Consider the following 16146-nt stretch of genomic DNA (forward strand, 5'->3'; position numbering starts at 1 on the left):
AGAGCTCCACAGGAAAGACTATGTTCTGCATGTCATGTTTTGTTTTCTTGTGGGGTTTTCTGTTGTTTTTCGAGGCTCAGGTGTGTGAATTGTTGCACTGCTTGCTGCCCCTCACAGTCCCCTAAGGCTGATGACTACACCAACAGAACTTTTCACAGTATTTTACTTTCAAATGCCAGCTGCACGGGTTAAAAGTCTCAAATAGTTCCAACAGCTTTTTTTGTACTGTAGGTAAACACAATGGTATACTTATATAAGGCTCATTTAGGACTTTTTGATTCATTCATAGCTGTCCAAAGAACATAAACAAGTAAATGAAGTGACTAATAATGTAATCAAGACATTTTCTATTACTGTCTAACCACCTAATACCCCCCAACACACATTCACACAAACAGCTCTCCTCCACCCTATCTTCTCCAGAACAAGTTTGGCTATAGAGAAGGAGGGCCAAAACTTTCAGAGGGTCCTCTGTCAGGGTCCCAGGCCAGTGTAAAACAGGAAGCCACCGGCAGCCAGGGCCCCATCGCAGACGACCAGCGCTGCAATGGGAACTTGCATAAGAAGAGTCCAAGCCAAGCAGGGGGCGAAGACAACGGGGGACAGAGATACAGCGCTGACCCCACCATCTTCCTTGGGGAGAGGATCTCCAGGGATGAGGATGAGGACGGCTACATGACCGCCATGAAAGACAAGAATTCTTCAGGTACAGAGACAAAAAACACACAGCGAGGATGACATTTCGGTCTTGGTAAAAAGAGTCAGATAAGCTTTCCAAGGCACAAGAAGTTCTACTCAGAAGCTAAAAAGATATTCAAGTGTGGCCGAGGAAGCGTGTTATGCAAGTCTTTGAAAGATGCAACTTTATTATAGGATGTACAGTACAGACTTTGAACACATCAAAACAGAAACACTGGCCGACAATTTGGCAGCCGCTCTCCAGTATAAGAATCGAAGGAAGACTGATCTCTTGGTGAGGGCTTTTAGTTTGTGAAGAAAGAGTACTTTGAGAAATATTTTAAGTGAATTAGCGAAAGTTGCAACCGCTCATGAAGATCTGTTGAACTTTTGTACACGTACACCAAGCAGGCTAAGGACTTAACAATTTTATCTTTTCATATTAGACTACTGTAAAGGTGATATTAAGTCTATTTGTCACTTTATTTCTTCATTTGATTTCTGTAAAGTGATTAACATTATTTGACAGTGGTGCATGTCAGCCTCTGATCGTAATTCAGCCCATCAACCCTGCTCTCACGCTGACGCGTTTGATTTTTGAGCTTCTCAAAATATAACAACGCCTGCAGCAAAATGCATCTGATCCAATGTCAAGGAGCGGAAGAGTGGGCAAAATCAATAGGTTTCACACCCCGCTATAATAGCGCTTGGAAGCAGCGAAGAGAGGTGGTTTGTTGGCATTTCAGCCCCCGGCAGATGGAGTTGCCAGTGCCAAAGAAGTTCTGGCAAGTTGCCTGTCTGGCCCTGAGTGGCTCCCAATATCACCATTATCATGTCTCCTTCCATCTTCTTTGCTCATTAGCAAGTGATCTCTCTCTCCCTTACTCTCTCTCTCGCTCTCTCTCTCTCTCTCTTACTCTCTCTCTCTCTCTCTCTCTCTCTCTCTTGCTCTCTCTCACTCTCTCTCTCTCTCTCTCTCTCACTCATTTGTTTCAGCTTCTATTTCCATTTTCCCCTGTTCTCATTTCTGACAATTTTACTAGTTTATCGACCCTATATTTTCATAAACTCCTCCTTTATTCCTTTCCTTCCTTCTTCTTTTCTGATATGTGCTACAGAATACCTGAATCCAATTGAGGAAAACCCCTTTGTGTCACGGCATAAAAATGGGGAGATCCATGCGTTGGACAATCCAGGCTACCACAGCACACCCAGCAGTCAGCCCAAAGGAGAGGACGAGTACATCAACGAGCCCCTCTACTTCAACACCTTCCATAGCACCGCAGAGACCCTGTGGAGAAACGGTCTGCCTCTTCCCTCCCAGCATCCCTCTTCCATCTCAGTCACCACCTCAGGGTCCCACCTCCCACTTAGCATCCAGACCAGCATCCCCCACTACCCTCTCCCCACAGCTCAGCCCTCTCCATCTGGTATATCCTGCCATCATGGTACACTGACCCACATCCTCCACACCCACCACGCCGTCAAACCTGCAGGAAAGGCTGGCATTCCCAGTGGTGTTTCCACCGGTCAGAGCCAAACAGGAACTACTGCCCTGGCTTCGGTGTGCCAGTCAGGTGTCCCATCCACTGCGGCCCCCGTTGGGCACGGCAACCTGCCAGCCTACCAGAGCCACACGGCCTTGCAGTCTGCCAGCCTGCTGAAGCACGGTGGACAGACAGCAGGTAAAGCCGCTGGGAAGAAGCTGAAGGTAACCTTTGACAATCCGGAGTACTGGCAGCACAGCTTGCCGCCCAAACCATCTGACGGTTCCCAGAGTGGGTCCGCCAATGCTAAGCTCTTTTACAAGCAGAACGGACACGTACGGCCAGCAGTAGCTGAAAACCCTGAATACATGTCTGAGTTTTCCCTGAAATCTGGCCCTGTTCTGCCGCCTCCTCCCTACCGGCAAAGGAATACTGTGGTCTAAATTTAGCCTCAATGTGACCCCAGCCTCTCGAAACCTCTCCAGTTACCCATCCAGAGCTGCCACAAATTCCTCCCCTATCCTTTCAAGACTGTAGCAACACCGGACCCAAACCAAGAAGACCAATATCAAATATATTTCTGTCCTGTAGATAAAGACTGTGATCTTAGACACCCGGATTGTGGAGTACCACACTGTAGCAGGTATTACGGTCAATTCCTGCAAAACACTTGGTGTCTAAACCCACTGCCAGCAATTCTGCTGTGTCCATTGGAAAAGCGGAACAGCACTTTTTTTTCTTCTTTTTTTTTATCCCCAATGCAAAACTATATTTATGAACACATAGGTATTCTACACTAATTAACCCAAGAAAGACTTGAAACAGACTTGGCTACAGGAAGAGGAGAGTAAAGGACAAACAAATGGAGGAAACAAGTCTGAAAGCTGATCTATCATGTTCATATTTTTATGGGTAGTATTTATACTGTAATGTAGTTTGTTTCATAAGGGAGGTGAAAACCCCCAACATGCAGAGGACAGCAGCTGATGACATCTTGTTAAACCATCCCTAAAGTAATGGTAGACGGTAGCAAAGAAATCAAAGCTATCTCTATGGGCCAACCAAAGCTGGATAATGGAAATACAAGGAGCAGTTTTCTAATGTGAATTTAGAGGGGAAAAAATGTACATAAAAAATACTGTACTATATTTTAAAACCTGTCAAGACAAAACCTCCTTCTCTGAAATGCTACAGTATATTTTTACACAAAAACCTTATACTTCGCCATAATTGCTTAACAGTAGGGTGGGGCATGTTATTTTCATAAGTCATTCATTAACCCTTTTTGGGCCATGCAATTATATTCAATTTGGTATTCAGAATAGACCTTGTCTCTCACTATAATGTAATTAAACCTCTTTTCTTATCCTAGTCAGACAAGAAGGCAAAATACTAATTAGAAAGTTAATGCTTTTAAGTAAATAAATATAATTAAATACTATTGTACATCAATTTCATAAAATATAACAGGTCACAAAAATGTAAGTCTTCTAAGATTGAGAAAGTTAGATTTAAAAATTCTTAATATTAAAAAAAGCGGATAAGAAAGGAGGGAAATAGAGTAACTCCATAAATACTTATTTTTGTAATAATTGAAGTGCGTTACCTACAAAACAAATATCAGAACACAACTCCAATGGTGCATTATCATGTTGGTTGATATATATGATAACAACTAAGTGAAAATGAGAACGTTTTTGACCTGCAAAAATGGCTGAAATTGCTGTAATACAGTATGCCAATTATTGGTACCGTCACTTTGTAAAGAAAGACTACCTCACAGGTGGCAAACTCAAGGCCTGGGGGCCAGATCCGGCCCGCCACATCATTTTATGTGGCCCGCGAGAGCAAATCATGTGTGTCAACTTCCATGATTCTTGCTAAAATCTGTTCCAAATTGTTGTATAATATTCATATGTAATAAATAGTAATGAATTATTTTAAGCATGTTTTGCCTCCAACCCCCTTTTACAGTTACTTGAACAATAGTTGAACAAACCATTATCCTTGACTTCTGATTTCAAAACTAGTTATCCATCAATTTGTTGTCTATGTGTAATAATATAATGAGGCGATTAAACATTGATATGGTTTTACAATCATAATGGCCCTCTGAGGAAAACTGTATCTACAATGTGGCCCACGACAAAAATGAGTTTGACACCCCTGGACTACAAGCACATATACCAACTGCTTGTCCTTTCACTCTAATCCAAAACTGTTATTGTCTTGGTTGTGGTGTACTTTGGCACAGACTGAACACTTACCATGCTCATGTTGTTCTCCTTTTTTACAGATATTCAACATTTACATGATTATGATAACATCTACTTGAGAGAATGTGTTCATTTTTGAATTTCCTAAACATCATGTACATAAATGCCCAACATAGTTGAGTTTTTATCCATTTTAAGTTAAAAAATAGTTGTGTTTGATTCCCTTCCACTGTAATTCCTGACTCTTGATGTGTCTGTGTGCAAGCCTACACTCAATGCTGCTCCATCATACAGCCATTAATTATTCTTTCGTCTGCCAAGTCGCACGTTTCAAAGAAAAGGCGTCAAGCCAAACAATGCCATTCTTTTACTTCCCCTTATGAGGATCAGCTTTGTCACTGAATCAGCTCATCATCTGGGCCTCCCGACTTGTTTTTTTTTTGCGAAGGTTGTTTATTTTGTGCATGTGTTCATATCCAAACCTCCCCATGAAACACTTTAATCAAAGTGCGGGTGGGAAGATACTTCTTCCAGAAATATCCAACTTGTTTATGTGCTCGTTCACAACTTCAGAACTAGGAGCATTAGCAAAGATCAGTGGCACGTCGTCAGCCAAGAGTTCATGAAGGAAACACTTTTGGGGGGGGGGATGATCGGCTTCAAGAATATATTCTATTTAGAGAAAGTGTGTATGTGTCTGCGTGCGTGCGTGTTCCAAACAGTAGTCATAATCTTTCTTTGATGGTGTCATGATTATTTAATGAAGGAGTATTTTGTAATCCCTTTTGGAGTTGCAACTCATTGAAATGGAGACAGTATTTAATGTCAAGTGTGAAATATTTATAGCCCGTTTGAGCTTGTTTATATGGTGCAATGGAAGTAACTGACAAATGTGGGTTTCAAGGAACGAGAAAAAGTGACGACGATGATAAAAAGCCACATCCATGTACATTTGCCCAAAATCATTGCGCAATGTCCTGAATCAAGAGTGAGACCGAGGACACTGCTAGCCTCACATGTGCTCTTTCTGCAGTCTGGAAAACTTCATCTTCTTAAACTAACCACAACTCTTCTTAGAAGCAATAATTTCCTCTCTTGCGTATTTCTCGTTTCCAGGCATGTTTCACTTCATTGTCGGGCTGAGCTATCTTCCATATATCCACTCATATCCTTATCTATTTTGTTTACGCCATGTAATCCCCTTTGGTGTTTCCTATGCGTTGTGTAATCTCCAGGGTTCCTTTTGTTTCCTGCCCCGCCGTGATATCATCATCCATGTTTTCTTAAGCCCAAGTGAGCAGCTTCTGTGTTGCAAGTGGTATCCATCTCTTCCTTTCTTTACATCATATGATCTGTTTTCATGTGTCCTTGACCAAATGTGGTCTTCTTCCCTGTGTCCTTTACACCATGTGATCCCCTTCCATGTTTCCTTTTGGAAATGTATTTTGCTTCCGTTTTGTTTACGGCATTTCTTTCTGTTTTATTTACGCCATGTGGTCTTTACAAGTTTCCTTCATGCCATTGGTTCTCATTCTTTATATGCCAAGGTGTAGAGCCATGTAGCCATGTGCCAACATAAACTATTGACTTACCATTGTATCGTTGACGGGATTACTGTCCTATCAAGTATGTTTATTGAAATCACTAGCACAAACTGAAAATCCTGATTTCTTGCCACCTAATGTATATGTATAATCTTGATTCCTCGGTTGTTTGGGGTGTTTTTCAAGGTATTTTATCCCCATTGGGGTCCTCTAATTATTTAATGTTCAATTTTTGTTGTTGTTTGAACAGTAATTGCACAAATCACTGCTGTTAAATTAATTTCCTGGGTTAAAATATAACTGTACAGAATCTTTGGGGTAACTAACGCACTTCAAATGTGAATAGTATTTTTATAAAAGCACTGAAATAATGATGGGCAATGGAAAATTGTAAGTAGAGGGTGTTCCTTGGGAGTTATACTGTTTTGTCCTTCTGCAGTTTCCTCCTGCTTATAGCTACTGTACACGCACAAAAAGCGAACAGTCATTCATAATTGCTTTATGCGAATTTACGTTTTGACAAATGGGGGGTTGTATTTAACATGCTTGTTAACCCTTTCTTGTGAGCGAGGTTTCCCCCCTTGGCACTGTCAAACTGAAAAGGTGGGCTTCCAGGAAACCACCATAAACTGTTCCTCTCAATTGTTTCTGAGCCAACTCCCACATCTTCCTCATTTGAATGGCCCAGCACAACCTGTTTTCTCTTCTGCATGCTTTGAGCGGGGACAGAGTTGAGAGAGGCCTTTGCCAAATAACTTAGCTTTCTTCCTTTGTCCTCACTGTGTTCTTTGCAGATCATGCCCAAAGCTTTGTATCATAAAAGTACTGTTCCTCATGTTTGCTACATGAATCTGTCAAAAGTATATTTTTAATTTAATATGAATAAAGATGGATTCCGTAAACATTGTGGAGGCTTTGTTGGTGTTTGCACTTGGCAAAAGTAGAAGTACTACATGTGGATATCAGTGATGCTGCAGCTCCAGCAGAGATACTCCTCAGTCGGCGATGCTCTTGAATCCGAAACCTGATGCATGTTTCCTCGCTTTACACGCTACCACGCTGACTGCCAATAGAGCAGAAAATGAAAGTATGCAATTAAGCTAACCGCTTTAATAATCAAATTTAACAGATGGTGTCTTTAATTAAGAGCATCTAAAATTACGTCGCATATATCCTGACCCAACTTCTGGGAAGCAAAAGTTTGCTTGGGGTGAGAAAAGGACTTGCAAATGAAGACCAACTGCATTAAAAAGGTCTGCATCGTTATCGCATTTCTAAAAGGCTAATGCGAGGATATAACACGTTGCTCACGTTTTTTCCTCTTGGCCCGTGCTGCGCTGAATCCACTGTTTACCCCCAAGTGCTGCTTATGTAAACGGGCATGGGCAACATTGTTTTGCAATGCAGTACTACATTGCACTGCACTCGCAAGCTTTCATTCCACTCATAAATTATCCAGTACTGTCCAATGGCTGAATATGAGCCTTCTGAAGTCATTGCTATTAATACTAATAAGGCAGCAGAGTGCGTTAAGTAAACACTGTTTATGAGCAGAAATCTCTCTCCTCTTCCTCCTTCTCTCCATTAGTTTTCCTCACCAGAGCTCTGAGATTCAATTAGCAGGCACATTGAATTTCTCCATACTAGTTTAGAGAGAAGCTCTCCGCAATTTTGCTCACATATAGCTGCTTATTCCAAATCCATATTAGGTCTGCCAGCTTTAATCACTATCACAAAGTTTCTCATTTTCTACAGGAAACAACCGTTACTTCCTGATCGCTTCTTGGTGTCATAAAAAGTTGCTCTAGAAAATGAAGCTTTCTTCCCAACAGAACATCATCACCTACAGCAGACACCCAAAACTGCGATCGAGGAGATACTCCTCCAACTTACTCCTGTGACATAGTTGCGACGACATCTCATTGCCTACAGAATGGTACCATTTAATTGTTAAATGAAAAACGTCACAAGTACATTGGCAACTGTGTGTAATTGAGAGCAAAATTCTGGTTGCATTATTGAGCTTGGAAGCAATATCAAATGCTACTGTTAACAATCCATGCTGTATACAGTACATGCTTCAATGTGTATGTCTGTTTGCCTTGTTCAAACTGAAAAAGAAATCTGCTTTATATGGAATTAGGCTAATGCCATACGATCAATCTCAATATGATACAGTGCTTACTTACATTCTAACATTTAATTACCCCATGTGTTGTGTGATGTGCAATTCAGTTAGTCTTGGATCCCTTATGCTGAATCCAATTTATCGTAAAAGATGTGAGGCATAAATCACTTTTATCTCCTACCGTTCACCTGGTATGCCTTCACTGCACATAAGTTCATTAGTTACCGTAAGTTATTTCTTTAGTCCCATAAAGCAGGCATGTACTAAGCATCATATGAAAATAATTAATATCTAAATCTGTATTGCCAGCACTGCGGGAGACGGCAACACCTTCTAAGCCATGTGGATTTCTTTAGTGCACAACATCCATCCATCCATTTTCTGAGCCGCTTCTCCTCACTAGGGTCGCGGGCGTGCTGGAGCCCATCCCAGCTATCATCGGGCAGGAGGCGAGGTACACCCTGAACTGGTTGCCAGCCAATCGCAGGGCACGTACAATCAAACAACCAGTCACACTCACATTCACACCTACGGGCAATTTAGAGTTGTCAATTAACCTACCATGCAAGTTTTCGGGATGTGGGAGGAAACCGGAGTGCCCGGAGAAAACCCACGCAGGCACGGGGAGAACATGCAAACTCCACACAGGCGGGGCCGGGGATTGAACCTCGCTCCTCAAAACTGTGAGGCAGACACTCTCACGAGTCGTCCACCGTGCCGCCTACTGCACAACATACAGTATATAATAAATATTTGACCTGCAAGTGGTGTGAAAGATCTAAAAGGCGGACATTATTGACAAAAACTCATTCTCAGAAGTGAAGTCTTGAGTTTTCATGACACAGAGACTGTTGTGTGGTTTGATCTGCGTTTTTTTCCACTGACTAGAGTCAAAGCTTGTGGGATACTCGCTCCACGCCTGAGGCTCCAACAAAGTTCTGAAGAAAAGTTGGACACAGCGATAACATTAAAGGCCTTCTCACGCTGCACTTAGCAGAGCGCAATGCGCCATCAACTGACCCGTTCATTGTGTATGTGCTGCCACAGCATGGTGGCTGAGTGATTGCAACGTGAAGCCCTTTCCACAATGCATCTGGTTTTTGTGGTGTTTACCACGGGGCAGGGCACAGGCCAGCGCAAGGGCGACGACAGCCCAGCGCTAGTGTGTTCATATTTGCCGCTGGGTGCTAAGCTACCAAACAGGTAGTAGCCTAGTGCCTTTTCCCACTGGTTTGGATGTCACGCAGTAAAAACGAAAAGATCTGGATTTGCTTTTAATATAGAGGAGGGGAAAACGTGATACAAGCACGTGTGGCTAACATTTATACATTTATTTATATTCTGTAAAACTGCGGCGCCACAGTGGTTGATTGGTAAGGACATCCGCCTCACAGTTCTGAGGTCATGGGTTCAAATTCAGGCTCTGGCCTTCCTTTGAGGAATTTGCATGTTCTTCCCGTGCCTGTGTGGGTTTTCTCCAGGTACTCCGGTTTCCTCCCACATACCAAAAACATGTATGGTAGGTTAATTGAAGACTCTACATTTCTGTAGGTGTGAATGGTCGTTTTTTTCTTTATATGCGCCCCGCAATTGTACGTCGCCTCTTGCCCAAAAGACATCTGGGATGGGCTCCAGCACATCCGCAATGATACAGAGAATGGATAGATGGATATAACAATTTTAAAATCATCCGTTTCTATTACTTCCAACCATCCTGGTATATTCAACGTGGTGCAAATCTCCATCCATACCTGTGCCTTCTTCACCACATCACGGTACGGCTTTTATCTTGTGTACCAAAGCTCAGGACACCGGGACACCGCATTTACCCTGCAAGTATTATTATTTGCTATTTTTCTCTGTGTCATTAACTACAACACGGCCAAAATCACTCTTCCACCACGTCTCTTATTGGGTGCGTAATCTGCGGGGCTTGACATTAACACCCGCCAAATGCAGGTACATTTCAGAAGTGGCGGGTAATACCGCCACTCCCACAAGCCATTTTGGCAGCTTGAATTTCATGTGTGTATAATTGTAGTGTGGAAAAGGCCACAGTCATTTATTTAAGGAAATATGTTTATTTTTTATAATTTAAGTGCCTTAAACACATTTATTTTGTTGTTTAAGAAGTATGGTTCACATGATCTGCGAATGCGCCGTGGCACGTGTGGCCCGAGAAGTGGAATATTTGACACAGTCAGAAATCTGAGGGCAGCGTGTGCGCAGTGTGAGTTCTTTCAGCAGTTCAATGATCCGTAAGTGATATCAATCAAATACGTGCATGCAAACTTATTGTTATGATTAGTCATAGTCCATTTTACTGGAGTGGTTTGTTCTAGTGATTGATGTGACGCATTTGCCATGGCAGCGCGAAGGCCAGACATACACAATGAATAGGTAGGTCGACAGCGCACTGCTATCTGCTAAGTGCAATGTGAAAAGAGATTTGGGTGGAGTTGTACAGTAAACAACGTGAAGAAAATGGAGGAATGGTCCACCTTTTTTGGAATGTGTTACAGGCATCAAATTCAAAATGAGTGAATATTTGCAACAACAAAAAAAGTTTTTTTCAGTTTGGGCATAAAATACAGTATCTTGTGTTTATAGTGTATTTGTATTGAATATAGGTTGAAAAGGATTTGCAAATCATTGTATTTATTTACGTTTTACAAAAATGGAAGTGGAACTGGGATTTGTAATTTAAATCCAAATTTACAGGAAAAGGCACACTCGTAAAAATGATTCAAACCCTTCTTTCATGGAACATATTTATTTTTTGTTTAATTTTCTAAAACAAATCTAATTAACAACTTATACATGTACTTTTTGTTAAGATGAAGTAATAGTTTCACTTTGGCATTCATGAACTCAAAACAAATGTGTTTTGATTTGAAATTAAGAGCAAAAAGAATGTATGACTAATTATAGTAATTTGAGTTGGACCGATGTGAATCAATTAAGGCCACTTAGTGTACTTATTTTACTTTGGCTGTATTTGATGAAAATGGGTTTGGCTGACTCAATTATATCAAATTACACTGAACTGCTAAATTTGAGTTGCAGTTACACAAATAAAATGGATGGAAAACCTGCCCAAAATGTATTTGTGTTCATCCATCCATCCGTTTTCTGAGCCGCTTCTCCTCACTAGGGTCGCGGGCATGCTGGAGCCTATCCCAGCTATCATCGGGCAGGTGGCGGGGTACACCCTGAACCGGATGCCAGCCAATTGCAGGGCACATACAAACAAACAACCATTCACACTCACATTCACACCTATGGGCAATTTAGAGTTGTCAATTAACCTACCATGCATGTTTTTGGGATGTGGGAGGAAACCGGAGTGCCCGGAGAAAACCCACGCAGGCACGGGGAGAACATGCAAACTCCACACAGGCGGGGCCGGGGATTGAACCCCGGTCCTTAGAACTGTTAGGGCAGACGCTCTAACCAGTCGCCCACTGTGCCGCCTGTGTTCATCCAATGAGTCATTTTTTTGAGTGCCTGTTCAGTAGATTCGAATCCATAGCAAATATTGACACGCTTGCCATCGTCTTTGCGCAGTCCTGCGCCCTACTCCATGGTGAACACCACAAAAACTAAGTGTGGTCTGAAAAGGACTTAATACTGTGGTAGAGAAGAGAAGGCAGCGAAGAAAAAAATGATGTGCTCACAATGAAGCCTCGTCTTGTGATTTTGTGTTATTGTTGTAGTATTGTTCTGATCCACTGGTCCCAGTATAAAAAGCCCTGTGGGGTGACGGTGCCGTGATTCTTGTTTAGAGCATTTCAGGGTAAATTAACCCTGTGATACTTTCAGAAAGCTAAAGCAAGTTCATCAGGCACTTCCTGCCCTGCTGCTCAAAATCACTTGCTTCATAATAATATATCATAAGTCCTCCCAGAGAACAGCACCCACTAAATTCCTAACATGACATGCCCGGAGACAAGCAGATGGTGCAAAGGAACAATGTAATTTGTCAACGAAAATGATGCTGAACAGGATGACAGAAAACCATTGGCGGGTGTTAGGTGCCGCTCGCAATGATTTCTAATTAATTGCTAACCCTGCACCACATCATTTTGAAATATTCTATTAGAATACAGCCACTCAAACTGCTATATCATAAATCAACAAATTTACTGATGAATTCTCCAGAAACTGAAATATTTAAAAATGTGTAATTTAAGGGGAACATTTTATTGTAAGGTTAAAATTGCTTAGAATGGTAATATGATTGTGCAGGTATACCTAATGTGGGTAAACATAGGATTCCTACAATCTGTACCTTATCCATCTTCATCTTGGCTAACTAGGACTGCCTCTGATGTTACTGGCACAGTAACAAAGAGAGAAAGTCCTCTTTGGTGTCTTGCCCCCTGACTCAGAAGACTTTGATTTGTCTGGAGCAACGGGAGCGTTTCCCCACTGCCTACCTGCACCCACTTTCATCCGGGAGTGATGTTTGCCTGCAGAGGAAGTGGGGGGAAAAGCTCAGTAAGCAGTAGTTACTTTTATGTCCTGTAAAACTGTGTTTTAATTATCTCGAGCACCCAGGGCAACGATGAGGTTACCTCTGTGATGAATCAAGATGAGCGTGCTTATCAGCATGTCTGCTTTTACACAAGCGTGCCCATTCTTTCTCTCGTCTTTGTAAATGTGTCAGCATTAGTCACTGCAGTTCCCGCAGTGTTAAGAGTGCGCTTAACTGAGTGTGCTTCTCACTCAGACAGGAGGTCTCAGCCAGTGTTGACATTTCTTGCAGCGGAGTGGCACCACTGGCAGTGACAGCCAATCAATTTTGAGCCTCCTAATTACGTTGTACACAGCGATGGAGTGCGTGGGTGTTTCAGAACACCACAATTGTTCCGGTTGCTTCCAATCAGGCATTATTTCCCGCTGTTTGGTCCCTTCATATAACATTTCAGTGTCTCTCAGTTTCCAAACTGGTTTACAAATATACCCAACTAGTGAGGATAAGCGGTTTAGAAAATGGGTCGATGGATAGGGATGAAAGAGTTTTTGGTTTGTTAATAAACCGTGATCAAATCTGATAAAAGTTAGTTACCATTTCAAATGCTATTTATTGTTACGACAATATTTAGCGTCTCTTAGAGTAGTCGTCGTCTTTTGGTGTCTGCCATTAAGTATGCACTGCATCATCAAACAAACACAGACCATAGAAGAAGGAGAATACGATGAAAAAGAAGAGGACACATCTCAGACAGCAAATAAATAAAAGATGTTGGCTGAGTATGTTAATAGTCGTACGAAACATGGCAGAAGCCAACCCAGGGGATATTTTTTCACCTAGGCCTAGATTGTCCATCCATCCATCCATCCATCCATCCATTTTCCGTACCGCTTCTCCTCACTTGGGTCGGGGGTGTGATGGAGCCTATCCCAGCTATCTTTGGGCGAGAGGTAGGGTGGACCCTGAATTGGTTGCCAGACACTCGCAGGGCACATATAAACAACCAACCAACCATTCACACTCACATTAACAACTACGGGCAATTTAGAGGTCTCATTTAAACTACCATGCATGTTTTTGGAATCTGGGAGGAAACATGAATACCCAGAGAACATGCAAACTCCACACAGGCAAGGCTGGATTTGAACCCGAGTCCTCAGAACTGTGAGGCAGATGTGCTATACAGTAGCCCACCATGCCGCCTAGGCCTAGATTGTAGATGTTGTTGTTGTTGTTGGTCCTGATGCATTTCACTCTGTTTTCTAGATATTCGATTTCTATTCCACCAGTCCTCATTCGTCTCATGGGTAATTGGAGCCTGTCCCAGTTAACTTTGAGCAAGGTTAACCCTGGACTAGTCGCCAGTGAAACAGAGGGAACAAAAAAATAAACATTCACACTTAAACAAAGTTTAGAGTCTCCAGTTAACCTAAGAAGCATATTTTTGGGATGTAGGAGTACCCAAAGAAAACATACACAAGTAGTGCACACGGAAAACATTCCGTCTCCACGTGTGTTCCAACACAGATTTGAACCCGGATCTCCTGACTATGTGACAGACCCTAACCATTATTTCCGAGCATATATCCATAATATGTTTATTTACATTTATTTTAGCAATATTGTGATAATGCTCTTGATTAATACTGTTAATCATTATCACTTTTGGTCACTATAATTGTGATGGGAAAATGTTTCATATCGACACTCAAGTGATTTCACTTTTGTCAGAAAGAAAGAAAATACTTTCTGTGATGTCACTCAGGGTTGATGGCCAATGCTGAGCCAGGCCAAATGATAAACTCTTTGTGAAGTAATAATATCTGAACAAAATGTGGTCTATTTTTACCTAATAGAATGGAAGTGACACTAAATGCCAGCTGTTGAACATGCATGTAAAACCATTATTAAGTGTGTGTATGGGGCCAATAAAGCACACCCATATTGAATCCACAAGAGATTAATGAAGGTCTCGTGGGTTGGCGTGTGTGAGCGTGACCCCCTCCTTATTATCACACATCACAAAGGAACCGTCTGACAGGGAGGTGACAAATCTCTGATCACATATCTCTCTTGAAGAACTATTTGAGAGTACCACTGAATGCGTGCATTTAGCTATTTGTGTGTTTGGGCATGTGTGTGTGTGTCTTTGTGCTGGTTGTCAAGTGCCTGTGCAGTCCAATCGCTCATCTACGGGTGGCCCGCATGAACTGACATGTAGCCAAAAGCAAAGAGACATGAAGACAGAGCGGAAAGCATCACTATGCAGCGCATGTGCCGTAGTTTCTCCTGACCCTTTCTGGGGGCCTCGCCTCTCTGCTCATTCTAATGAGCTCCCACGGGAGCACACTTGGGTGCCTGGCGTCCCAATGAACCAGGAGGGGACGAGGGAAGGAAGATTTTTAAATCAATACACCCAAACACATTTGCATAAACAGTACACCACTTACTTGGCCAGGAAGGAGTCAGAAAATAATTTTAATACCATGCTCTAAAATATTGGCAGCCCCGGGGTCGGGGGGCACATAATTAACATAATTAACTGTCCAATAATGACACAAGATGGAGAGGAAGTGAAGAGGAATTGAACCACTTTTTAAATGTAAATTAATATTTCAAATCCTCGTATTTTTATTCAAATTGGACTACTTTCTGATTACCTTAGTCTTCTGTCAAAGCAAACAAGTTACTTTTGTGTTTTAAGCAAAACAAAAGACATTCATGGAATTCAGCCTTTGGAAAAGTGTTACTGCTTATTTTCTGACGTTTCGAATCAAACACTAACCCAGTCATTTCCATCGAGTACATCAAAACTCTGATCAACATGAGGCTAGGATCAATAATTTTCCCAACAATGTTCCATAAATATGTGTAAAGGAGTGAGTGGCTTTATTACATTCAAATCGCTAGCAAGCAAGCTAAATACTGTACGTAACAATATCGATCTTTCATCTAAAATACTGTAGGTGACAATATCAATTGTCCTCCTCGGCTGTTAGGTCAAGCAGAATGGAAAATCTGTATCCTTTTTTGCCGGAACAGTTTTACTATGTCACAGTGGAGTTTTTAAGCTTCCGCTGTGGTATTATATAACCCCAATTCCAATGGAGTTGGGACGTGTTAAACATAAATAAAAACAGAATACAATGATTTGCAAATCATGTTCAACCTATATTTAATTTCATACACTACAAAGACAAGATATTTAATGTTCAAACTGCTAAACTTTATTGTTTTTAGCAAATAATCATTAACTTAGAATTTTATGGCTGCAACACGTTCCAAAAAAGTTGGGACAGCATAATGTTTACCACTGTGTTACATCACCTTTTCTTTTAACAACATTCATTAAACGAACTGAGGGCACTAATTGTTGAAGCTTTGTAGGTTGAATTCTTTTCCATTCTTGCTTGATGTAGAGCTTCAGCTGTTCAACAGTCCGGGGTCTCCGTTGTCGTATTTTACGCTTCATAATGCGCCACACATTTTCAATCCGAGACAGGTCTGGACTGCAGGCAGTCCAGTCTAGTACCTGCACTCTTTTACTACGAAGCCACGCTGTTGTAACACGTGCAGAATGTGGTTTGGCATTGTCTTGCTGAAATAAGCAGGGGCG

At 41.8% G+C, this 16146-nt stretch overlaps 1 protein-coding gene across 8 annotated transcripts in view; it reads left to right on the top strand.

Annotated features, from left to right (window-relative positions):
• LOC133480110 (receptor tyrosine-protein kinase erbB-4-like) overlaps positions 1-16146 on the top strand; it is a 235517-nt gene that overhangs the window by 189931 nt on the left and 29440 nt on the right. For 4 of the 8 annotated variants that reach the window (XM_061777796.1, XM_061777809.1, XM_061777802.1 and 1 more), the window contains exons 26-27: positions 424-706; positions 1797-6832. In XM_061777796.1, coding sequence (XP_061633780.1) covers positions 424-706; positions 1797-2608 — 1095 coding nt within the window. In that variant the 3' untranslated portion in view covers positions 2609-6832. Of the gene's footprint in view, positions 1-423; positions 707-1796; positions 6833-16146 lie in introns of those variants that run through there. The other 4 variants (XR_009789197.1, XR_009789196.1, XM_061777837.1 and 1 more) reach the window with 1 other exon arrangement.

Source organism: Phyllopteryx taeniolatus, chromosome 1 (assembly GCF_024500385.1).
Source record: "Phyllopteryx taeniolatus isolate TA_2022b chromosome 1, UOR_Ptae_1.2, whole genome shotgun sequence".
NCBI classification, from domain to species: domain Eukaryota; kingdom Metazoa; phylum Chordata; class Actinopteri; order Syngnathiformes; family Syngnathidae; genus Phyllopteryx; species Phyllopteryx taeniolatus.